The sequence below is a fragment of the Mus caroli genome, chromosome 13 (assembly GCF_900094665.2).
Source record: "Mus caroli chromosome 13, CAROLI_EIJ_v1.1, whole genome shotgun sequence".
In the NCBI taxonomy this organism is placed as follows: Eukaryota; Metazoa; Chordata; class Mammalia; order Rodentia; family Muridae; genus Mus; species Mus caroli.
Window position 1 is genome coordinate 87,167,477 of NC_034582.1, and position 12,275 is coordinate 87,179,751.

At 38.5% G+C, this 12,275-nt stretch overlaps 1 protein-coding gene across 2 annotated transcripts in view; it reads right to left on the minus strand.

The window, feature by feature from the left end:
* The window catches only part of Jmy (junction mediating and regulatory protein, p53 cofactor), a 62,836-nt gene that overhangs the window by 30,657 nt on the left and 19,904 nt on the right, over nucleotides 1-12,275 (minus strand). For both annotated transcript variants that reach the window (XR_003834631.1, XM_021180378.2), the window contains exons 2-3: nucleotides 8,648-8,821; nucleotides 784-934 (exon numbers count right to left, since the gene is read on the minus strand). Coding sequence is in view for 1 of the 2 variants with exons in the window: in XM_021180378.2 (XP_021036037.1) it covers nucleotides 784-934; nucleotides 8,648-8,821 (325 nt within the window). In the remaining variant the exon portion in view is untranslated. The remainder of the gene's footprint in view (nucleotides 1-783; nucleotides 935-8,647; nucleotides 8,822-12,275) is intronic.

Here is a 12,275-nt window from a genome sequence, read left to right on the forward strand (position 1 = left end):
AGGTCTCAAACAAAATAACCCCACTGTCTGTTTTATATCAAAAATATTTCTGCCATTTTAAATTTCCTAGCCATCTTTTAAAATTGTATTCAAATAGTAAAGCAACTGTAAGATCAATAAAGAAGAGTGTACTACAGGGGGAACAGTCTATTTTAACTAAGATACATTTTAAAGTCAAGTCTGTGAGGTTTAGTTCTGTAAAAAATTCACTTGTTTGCATACACATGGGAAATTGTTTCAATCGTGTTTCTCCATCCATTGGCTTTATCCAAGATTAAATGACCTTACTGTGCCTGTTTCTGTATTTTTAATGGGGCTTCAGACCTTAGTAGGCCCCAGACCTTACCAAAACTGACTACCATCCAGGCCATAAAACTCAGCACATAGACAGTACCACCTGACAAATGAAAAACAAAGACCTAATCCATCAAAAACCATAGTTCTGGGAAAGTCTCTAAATGTACTGACCTTGCTTTTTGCTTCTGTAGTTCTGCTTCTGGCTAACTAAAATTGTTAACTGAAGTATGTGAACCCAGAACATAGTTTTCTGCTTAAAAGTTCATCCTAAGAAAGGCTCAGATTTCAAACAGCCAGCGCAATCACCAGCGGGGTAACAAACACTTCAATCTATGTCCAAGCAGTCTTCTTGGTGGCTACCCCACAACAGCTCTCTTTAGCTTTTGCTATCGACTTAAAGAATGGGTATGGCATACACAGACGCCTTGTTCTAATCATAAAAACTTAACTACTCATCTTTGAAAACGCCTGAGTCTTAAAGCTTACCTTTCTGAGCTTTTGCTGTTATTTCAAAATATTTGACGGTGAGATCCTGAATAGACAAAACAGCCATGTGAGCTTTCCGCTGCCAGTCAGCATCTTCTTTCTGTAGACTCTCAATTCTTCGAGGGCCCAAATAATCATTCTCCATGGAAATCTTCAGAAAAAAGAGGGGAATCTTTTACTCATTCCTCAAACGTTTTGTGGGTGTAATGTGCCATAGTCAGGCTTAGTGCTAAAATAAAGAACACTACTTGCATCCTGCTCTAGAAGAGAAGTTAGTGATTTTAAACTGAACAACAGTACTAAAGACTTCTGACATGGGAATCTGCCCTCCATTCTTCCCTTTCTACCTTTATCAATCTTCCCATTCCCACCCAGCCCCATCCCTGCCCCGCTAAATAAATACACAGCATTTGGTCATTTCTGAGTGTTAAGACAATGAGTAATTGCCAGGCGTGGTGGCGCGCACCTTTAATCCCAGCACTCAGGAGGCAGAGGCAGCCTGGTCTACAGAGAGTTGCAGGACAGCCAGGGCTACGCAGAGAAACCCTGTCTTGTAAAACCAAAAAAAAAAGACAGTGAGTAATTTATTTCCTCACTTACAATAGTTATTCTCTTTTAATTTACTGTTCCCTTTGTTTTATGTTTTTTGTTTTTTTAAAGGAAACTAAGGTCTGACATATTCCAAATAAGCACTTATTCTTTTTAGATAAAAATAAACTACCTATGTATTACAAAAGTCACAAACAACAACGCTGAAAACAAATGAACCATATATCTATATACATAATCCTGCTTTATCATACACAAAAGATTGATTTAAGCAGAGTATAGTGGCTCATGTCTGGTACCCCAGTCCTTGGAAGGATGAGGCACAAGGGGAAGGAATGTTAACAACACTGTTAAGGATTAAAAACCAGGAGTTGGAGTGTTGGTGTATGCCTTTAATCCCAGCAGTCAGGAAGCAGAGACCAGTCTGGTCTACAGGGTAAGTTTCAGGATAGCTACAGCTTCATAGAGAAACCCTGTCTCAAAAGGGGGGGGAAGGGGCTAGAGAGATGGCTCAACGGTTAAGAGGACTGGCTGCTCTTCTAGGAGACCCAGATTCAATTCCCAATACCATGTAATTCCAGTCCCAGGGGATCTGACACCCTCTTCTGGCTTCTGTGGGTGCCAAGCACACACATGGAATACAGATAAACATGCAGGCAAAACTCCCTTGCACATTTAAATAAATAAGCAACTAAGAAAAACTAGAAAACAATGGAAAGCAGATAAATGTAACTCATCCATGGCACATTTTAACATAATAAAAAAACATCAGGTATCAAATCACTGAAAACTAATAATGAATTCCAAAAGTAAAAATAAAACAAGCCATATTCTCTAAGCAATGCAAGAAACAGAATTAACACCTTAACCAACTGAAATTTAACACACTTACTTTGAGGGAGAATGGAACTTTAAAAATTAAAGACCTAGGATTTAGTTTTATATACGTTGGAATTAATTTTGTAAAGGTCAGGTTTTTTGAACTAAAGGGGGAAATGAATACCAGACATGTAATGAGAAAGCTGAGTATAACCAGTCATAAAATTCAAGTCTTTTCAATATGAATGTTTATGGAGTTTCTCTTAATATAGAAATATGCAATAACAGTAGGTGGATACAGATCAAAACCATAGATAAAATAAATTTCAATTACACAATAGATTACCAAAGAAATAAAAGTATATAAAATATACTACTGATGTCATCTTTGGGTGACAAGTTTTCTACCAGACCTTTTTCTCCCTGTTCAATAACTGCATTTTCCAAGGGCCAGTGATATAAGTCAGTGGTAGCACTGCCTATAATATAACTGCGTTCAATCCCTAGCACCTTAAACAAACAAACAAACAAACAAACAAACAAACTGTAGTTTCTACTGGGCATGGTGGTTCAAACAGATTTTTTTCACAAAGTTAAGAGACATGGTTCCATTATTTACTAACAACAAAATCTTTTGCAAATACCTTATTGAATCAACAATACATTTAAATGATCATGGTGTGGCATGCCTGAAATCCCAGGTACAGAGAGAGGCCTTCCTGCCTCAGCCTCCCTCATCTCCTCCTCCTACCTTCTAGTGCTAGTTTTGGAGTCTGCAAATGCTTTTCAGATCCTGTCAATGGGAAGGTTGGAGGTGTCCTTCTTTGTTCTATCTGTGTACCTTTGACTCTGCCTTGCTGCAGTGAGGCATCCTCCCAGGCTTGCTCCTATACACCAGAACTAACAGTTGCTTCCTCAATGACAAAATCAAGTCTCCAGCTTTTTCAATCTCAGCCTCATGATGCAACTCTATCTTCTCCACCAAAACATGCCAATACCAGAATACTAAGTGCCCTATCCTTAGAGGGCTGAATCTAAGTGGGCCATCAAGGCCAATACAAGAAGCAGCATCCTTTTTCTATGTATGAAGCTCCATGGAGCCTTCTCTGTGTTTAACTCAGTAAATCCAGTCCCTTCCCTTTGTGGGGGCTCTTTTTATAGCTGCTTCCTTTGAGGTAGCTTACTCTCTTGCCTTAAGTACCTGCCCTACTAGTTAACTAGTACCTAGTTAATAAATCTTTCTATTGGAATGCTCACTGTTGATTTTCTAGCTTAATTTTCTGGTCAAACCACAACAGATTTTACTATGGAATAGAATTTAATAAACACAACCTAGAATATACAAACTCAAAGCTCCTGGCTCAGAACATTAAGACAAATTATTTCCATCTACACGAATACACGTTGGACCTCTGAGCAACAGACAAAAGGAGGGGATGAACATCTAGAAAACTGGAATTCTGTGCTATGGCTTCTGTGGAAGGAGGTTAAAAGCAGAACAACACCTCCATCATCTAAGTGCTGCTGGATTAGTTATGTGTCCGTCTGCGCCTTCACAAGCAATATAAACATGCTCTATGCACCACGTTTCCTTGGCTGCTCTGTAGACATGTGAACTTAGCAGCCAATTGTTAGAAAGCTTGGCTAATCATTTTATTATGTTTTATTGTACTCAAGGCACTAAGCAACAATCCTCTGGTAACATCTTTTCCTAACTTGGGAAACTTGAAGATGCTACAGCAGCCCTGTTCAGCTGGGTTATGTGCTAAAAACAATGACAGCTCTGTTTGGAATTTCAAGGCTAGAGAGAAAACAGAGCCTGTTTAACATGGAAAAAGGTGTGTGTCAGTTTTGGTAGTCAGCAGGGTAAAACAAATTTATAAATACAAATTCTCTGGCATGAAACCCCTTAAGTACTTCATTGCTAGGATACTGCATTTTGTAAGAAACTATTATGATATCTCTGTGCACTAAGATATTGGGAGAACCTAACTTCGGATTCCTCAGTGAAGCAAATGCCCACACAGATTTGTGAATATACTTATTGATACTGTAAGTACAATGTAACTTTTTAGGCAATGGGAATGTTTGTTCAATGATAAGCAATTATCAAGAACTTTTTTAAAAAGCCTTATGTGTTTATTTATATGTATGTGTTTTTCTGTGTGTGTGTGTGTGTGTGTGTGTGTGTGTGTGTTATGTGTGTGTGCTAAAGTGACAGTGGAGGCCAGAAGAGGGCATTAGATCCTTTGGAGTTGGAGTTAAAGATGGTTGGTTATAAGCCACCCACTATGGGTGCTGGGAACCAAAATTAAGATCCTCTGGAAAAGCAGTAAGTATTCTTAATCATCAACCCATCTCTCCAGCCCAATCAGAGCTTTGTAATACACAACCAAGACTGGAATATATAACTGTATACCAGCAGGCACCTGTCATCCTTGCTACTCAGGATGCCAACAAGGCAGATCCAAAGCTCAAGGCCAGATTGCTCAGTGAGAAAGCTGAGGATGCAGGCCAGAAACAAAGTATGAGTAACATCAAAAGACCCTGGATTTGATTCCCTGCCATATATCTCATAAAAGATTAGTATCCAAATAGGAGATGCCAATTTAAAAAACAACAACAACAACAACCACCTGGCAAAGAACCTAAGGAAACAGGACATTTGGCTAATTGGCATATGAAAATTGATCTATATCCCTAATCATCGAGGAAAGTAAGTCAGACCCACAATGAGGTATCATCTATTTAACTGGATCTTTGCAAAGACAAAAGGTTACAAATACTGGAAAGGAAGTAAAGAAAGACGTTTTGTACACTGCTGGGGAACACATTGGTGTTAACTATTATGGTAGCTCCTCAGACAAGTAGAAACAGACCACACAGTCTTCCAAGCTACATCTAGGTGCATGCACAAAGGACTTGCCATCAGTATGCTGAGATATGTGTGTCCAATATTAACTCAGCATTATTCACAATAGTGAAAAGATGGGATGAATGTGCGTGCCCATCCACATGACGAATGGACAGAGCCAGCACAGACACGCACAAAGACACATATAAAAATGCCACTCAGCCTGTACTAAGGAGTAGAATGGTACTAATCAGACACACACAAAGACACATATAAAAATGCCACTCAGCCTGTACTAAGGAGTAGAATGTACTAACTCATGTAGAAGGGAGGGACTTGGGGCATAGGGAAGATTTTGGTTAAAGGACACAAAATTTCTTTTAGTTTAAGACTAAGTTCAAGAGATCGATACAACACAGGAAAATATACTTAACAATATATAATACCCTTAAAAAAACATAACAGCAGATCCTAAGTGTTCTCACCAAAATTTGACAAATTATTTAAGTTAACTAGTTCAATTTTGCCCTTCTACAGTTTATAGAATATAAAACACATGACAAATAGTTTTATTAAGTATTAACTTAATAAAAATAAATTGTAAAGACACTGTTAAAAGTGATTTTATTCAATATACCAATTGAGACCTCACTACCATAGTTTAACCATGTCTCCCAGCCCCAAAGGTTCATCTGTTACAAACTTGTTCCCAGGGTGGTGGGTAATGGAAGTTCGGTAAAGCTCTTGAAGAGGGTGTGCCTGGTAAAAGACTGTTCCTTCAGCTCAGGGCCTGACTGACTGCACCATCATCTCTTCACACTTGCACCTCTAATGCTGCCTCCACCTAACGCTGCCATACTGATGCTCTCCCCAGAGCTGGCAACGCGCTAAGACTACTAACTTACCTTTCCCTGGGACTGAAAAGACCCATCAGAAAACAGACCAATATACTGACACACTATATACATTATTACATCTTCCAATCTATTAATATGCTCTACCTTCCAGTTAGGAAGCTTCCACCCAAAGCTACAACTCAAAGCTTTCATACTGATTATACACCAAAATTCCATTAAACTTACATATTCTTCCTAATAACACCTTTAAGATTCCTTTGAATTTTTAACATGACCTTTCTAAGAATACTACGTTTTACTTAACTTTTTCCAGTGTATGTATTATTTGACTGCTCTATTGGTTTACTTCTGGTGAGCCTTCCAGACTAACCCTGAGGAAAAGGAGTGATAAGATGGAAATGCAAACTGGGAGAGGCTCAGGGTCAGGTCTACATAGCGAGCTTCAGGGCAAACAGGACTACATAAACAGACACCCTGTCTCAAAAAAGAAAAAGGACACACACTGACACACACACAATCTATGTTTGCTGACTTAAAAATAAATTTAGACTAAGTTTCTAACCTATACTGAAATATGTTTTTCATGTAACCAAAGTTTGGTTTCACAGGTTTTTGTCTAAGTTTTGCCTGTTTCCTTACTTATTCTTAATCTTTTTCCTTTTTAATTTAATCCATCTTTTTGAAACTTCTTTGTTCTGTAATGCTGAGCATATACTCTACCACTGTTTTTTTCTAACAACTTTGGTGAGAAGCTTCAAGAGTTATTTTAGACGCTACTCTAAGAAATGCTTAATGTCATAAAATATTCCACAAGCCAAGCTTCAGTTTCACCCCTGCTGTCTTGTAAGGGATGCAGAGCAGAGTCAGTCCTCCAAGAGACATCCATAAGCCTGCCCAAAGTTTAGCAGTGCCACACAAGTGCCTCCACATGTCTTTTGGAGACATGCTAACAGCAGTACTATGGACTAACCAAAACCACTGTAGACTACCGGTTAGAAATGCTTTTATAATGCTATCAACTAAATATAAATCTGTTACCTATACATACAAAAACATAAAAGTAGAATAAATTTCAGCATCTGTAAGAACAGTGTAGTTAAATATACATATTGCTACTTTTCCTACTGCAAGACTTGTAAACTGGTAATTATCCCTACACACAATACACATCGTACCAATGGGTCAGAGTGAAACGTGTTTCTACCTCTATTTTAGGCACTAATTTATCTTTATAAATTAAGATAAAATAAGTTCCAGGAATTATAGTATTAAAGGGGCTGTCTAAAATATAAATCCTAGGTTTAATTTAGCCATTGTAAAAAAAAAAATTTTGAAATTTTACTCCTATAGCTAGCTTGACTATAATCTTCTATTTAAGTCCCAATTCTCAATTATTATGCTGGTTAGTTTGATGTCAACTTCATACAAAGTCAGAGTCATTTTAGAAGGAAGCTCAATTGAGAAATGTCCCCTACTAGATTGCCCTGTGGGTAGGCCTCTTGATTGATGATAGGACTAGGAGTTGGGGGGGTTGGGGGCACACAGCTCACTGTAAACAGTGCTGCCCCTTAGGCTAGTGGTCCTGGGTTCTATAAGAAAGCAGACTGAGCAAGCCATGGGGAACAAGTCAGTAAACAGAACCTCTCTATGGCCTCTGCATCAGGTCCTTCCTCCAGATTCCTGCCCAGTTTGAGTTCTATCTTGACTTCAGTGATAGACTATGATGAGGAATTATAAGCTGAAAAAGCCTTCTCCTGCCCAGGTTGCTTTTGGTCATAGTACTTTATCACAGCAAAAGAAACCCTAAGACAATGATCTTCAGTGAAACTAAAATATATCATATCTACAAGATACTATGTAATCCTAATAAGCATCTGATTTTAGTTGTGCTTATAACAAATACTTTGCCAAACAATTATAATTACTTTTTTAAAAATGTGTGTATTTTCTAACTTAATATATAAATAAATTAATTTTAAAACTTTGTCTTTGGAATGACAGCAGCCTACAGTGATGACTATTTCAAGCTACAGACAAAGACATAAATGACCCCATTGAGTAATTTGTGTAACAGTTCCACTTATCACAGTCATCTGACACACTATGAACTCAAGAACTGGATGCAGTGAATTACTAGGATATACGCCTGTATACAATAAGCATTCTTAAAATCACAAAGAATAAAACAGTAGAGGTTGAATGGTGTGAGAGGTAACAGCTTAGAACAGCAAGTATAGTGAAATATCATTTAAAGGAAGTTACTAATGTAAATAAATGTCCTCCTCTCACTGCTTCCTAAGAAAAATGGAGTGACTAGTGACAGTCTACAGATTTTCTCAAGTGGATACTCAATACTCACCGTGTTAATTAATAGAATCTTAACTCATCAATCCTGAATTGCAAAGGTGCAACACTGCAACAGTCCAAACTGGTGGGACAACCATGACATCTAGTTCTTTTCTGCCTTTCAGATTAGAGTCTCAAAATGTCTACAGTTCATTTCTACAACTTAAGTAAATTCTAATATCCAGTCTTAGGTTTCTGACATCTTTTTAATGAAAGTATTTATAAAAAACTGAGAATTCAGTATTTTTCAAAAGTTTAAGACTATGGCAACTGAGTATCCCAACAAGGACTTTGAAAAGGAAAGGCCAAGAATTTGTTTGCATTATTAAAAAAAAAAAAAACAACTTCTTTTGTAATGAAAATGTGTGTCTAGCAAGCCTCAGAACGACTAAGCAGAGTGGCTACAGTTTAGGCTTTAAAAAAAAGAAAAGCAAAATACCTTGATCTGCTGTCTTCGTAGCATGGCAAGTTCTCGCATGTCTCGGAATGGCTGAAGTAAATACTGGTAGAGCTCAGTTGTAGCCTCTGCAAGGCTGCTGTAGGCTTCGTCCTCCATCTGATATAAGTCCAAAAGCTCTACCATGCTTTCTATAGTCTTGTGCTTGTCCAAGAGCTGTGAACAAGAAAGTTTCAATACTAAGAAAACTAAATACTGTAACTCATAATAAATACTGTACTTGCTTGAGCCAGAATCAAGAAGTAAACACACAATTTGTATGTCATCACTCCTTTCTATACTTCAAGTGTCTCACTGTACAAGATCACAACCTGATTCACTAGAGAGAAAGAACTACTACCTGCCTGCCTTTAACTTGACATCTAGTAAATGTTCTTCAATCATATAATGAAACAAAACCAAAGAATACTCTATCATTGTGCTGGTTGGTTGTTGACACAAACCTATGCACATCTGGGAAGAAGGAAGAATCTCAACGGCAGACTGCCTCCTCTGTCAGGCTAGCCTATGGGCATTTCTATGGGGCATTTTCTTGATTACTATTTGATGCATGAGGGCCCAGTCAGCTGGGGGTAGTGCCATCCTCAGGTAGCTGAGTAGAAGCTGTAGAGAAGCATCCTCATCCATATATTGAGTGGGAAAGCAACCTCAGCTATATAAGATCCTATCTCAAAACTACATACCAGTACCAGTATGCGACAGACACACACACAGACATACACAGACACACACCACTAATACCTCCCAAGCATGAAGACAGAGCTATCAAAAAACTCTTAAAAACTGAACAGAACTAGTATATTGAGTATTGCTTGGGGGCTGGAGAGATGGCTCAGTGGTTAAGAGCGCCGACTGTTCTTCTGAAGGTCGTGAGTTCAAATCCCAGCAACCACATGATGGCTCACAACCATCCGTAATGAGATCTGATGCCCTCTTCNGGGGTGTCTGAAGACAGCTACAGTGTACTTACATATAATAAATAAGTAAATCTTAAAAAAAAGAAAGAAATTGGAACACCCAGTAAAAGCACCCATTCATCTGAGCACCTCACAGAGTATTGCTTTTTGTTTTTTGTTTGTTTTACCACAATGAAATTATAAGAACTTGAAAATTCTCAAAATCTGTAAGAGACTACAGATATGGCTCAGCACGTTTGTAGCTTCTAAAGGGCCCAGGTTTGATTCACAGCACCCACATGGTGGCTGAACAACTAACTCCAGTTGACAGGGGAGTCTACACTTCTTTTGGCTTCCAGGGCCCCCAGGCACACACACACACAGTGCACCGCCACATACATTCAGGAAAACGCCCACACATAAGATTTTAAAAAGTAACTTTTTTAAATCTGAAAAATAAAGAACATGCTTAGAGATATACCAAAAGAATCATAAGAAATGTAGACAATATTTTAAACTGATAATTTATTGTATACATGACAATGGTTCAAACTCTACATGCTAAATTGAAACATTTTAATTGGTTGTATTCTCATTATATATGAAAATTATACTACATAATTTTCACTATTAAACAAGGGGAAAATTAATAGTCATGAGACAGGCTGCTACCCTTGACATTTTGTCTGATTGGGCAAGTACAGAGAGCTATAACTTTCTAAAGAAGAAACCAAGAACAGAAAAAGTCGCTGTGAGGAGAACTGGATTGCTGTGCTCAAGCACACACATCCCCACCTGCTCCAAAGACAAGTAGGGTCACTCACTGCTTAGGCCTAGAATTTCAAGACCAGCCTGGGCACCTCTTCTCTCAGAAACAACAAAAATATAAATAAATATGGAAAAAGAAAGGAGGAAAAGAGGAAAGAGAGAGGGGGCAAGGAGGGCTGAAGGACAAGCAAGTTCATTTTCTGGGAACCAAGAACAGGATGGGAAAACCTAAACTGAATTGGTGAACTGTTGCCATCTCACTGTAGACAAATTTGAGAGTCCTGGTGCTAGACACTCTGGACCAGGAATGTAGTTCAGTGGTGCGACACTTGTCTTGACATAGCCCAAGTCTCAGCCGGGTTCAATGACCTAGTACCACAGAGGAAGAACAAGGCCCTATCCTAACTGTTTTGCATTTTACTTTCTGGATGAGAATGATTCTTGTCTTAGTTAAGGTTTTACTGTGAATAGACACCATGACCAACGCAACTCTTACAAGGACAGCATTTAATTTGGGCTGGCTTACAGGTTCATAGGTCAGTCCATTATCATCAAGATGTCCAGGCAGACATTGTACAGGAGAAACTAAGAGTTTTATATCTTTATCTGAAGGCCCCTACGAGACTCGTGGTTAGGAGGGTCACATTGCCCACCCCCACAGTGACACACATTCTCCAACAAGGTCACACCTCCTAATAGTGCCACTCCCTAAGCCCAGCATATTCAAAGTAGCCATTCTGGATCTATCTGATGCATTAAGGGCCCAGAATTTCATGTCACTTTCTGTGACATTCTGTTGTTAACAATAGTAACTATTTTACCAGAACCTAAACTACTGGCTGGGTTTACCAGAACCGTACTTATCTAGAAGAACAGAAACAGATCCAACTCATAACCTCCCTTGCCGTCTCTCACAGGATGGGGGGGGGGATAAGGTTAAACACTGAGAAGCACTGGTCAAGATGAAAGCCCAAAGTCACAGCCTGTCAGACTGACACCTCAGTGTCCCATACAATACTTCCCCACACTTCGTCTAGTACCTTGCCACCATACTAATAGAGGCTCCTATAATAACAAGGAAGAACCAAATGACAAAGGGATACTACATCTTAACAAGGTCTCTAGGGACACTCAAAGACTATCAGACAAAGTTTTAACCTGATACCTAGAATAACAGTCTTAATTCCTAAGCCCGGTGCAGTGGCTCTCAACCTTCCTAATGCTGGGATCTTTTAATACAGTTCCTCCTTTTGAGGTGACCCCCCCAACCATAAAACTATTTTAGTTGCTATTTCATAACTGTAATTTTGCTATTGTTATAAATTATAAATATCTGATAAGCAGGATATCTGATATGTGACCCCTGTAAAAAGGTCATTCAACCACAAAGGGGTCGCAACCCACAGGTTGAGAACTGTTCTAGTCAGCTAAACATAAAACTGCAAACTAAACACCTATTAACATCATCTTTTCCACTCAGATTATGCCCAGGCTATTAATACGAAGTCACAAGACACACTAAAAGACAAAATGTAAGAAGAAATGATCCTAACCAGATTCAGTAAAAGACAAGATAGATAGTAAAATTAACAAAACAAATTCTACATGACTATAATTAATACTATATACTTAATCGGAGAAAAGAAAATAGGATTAGCTAAATTAATTGCCTGACAGAGTAGACTTCAGTGCAAAGGAAGTTATCAAATACAAAAGAATATTAAACAATGAAAAAAAATCCTTTATATGTGTGCATGTGCAAATGGAGCACCAAAATTCAAGACAAATGAAGGCTGCAGGAGAAAAACATGGAATCCACTGTTAAAGAGGAGACCCCAGGACCCCTCGATAAGAAAACATGAACCAACACTACATCCACCGACTGGATATCACCACCATCTATCTCTCTACCAACCACTCTGGATATCACCACCATCTATCTCTCT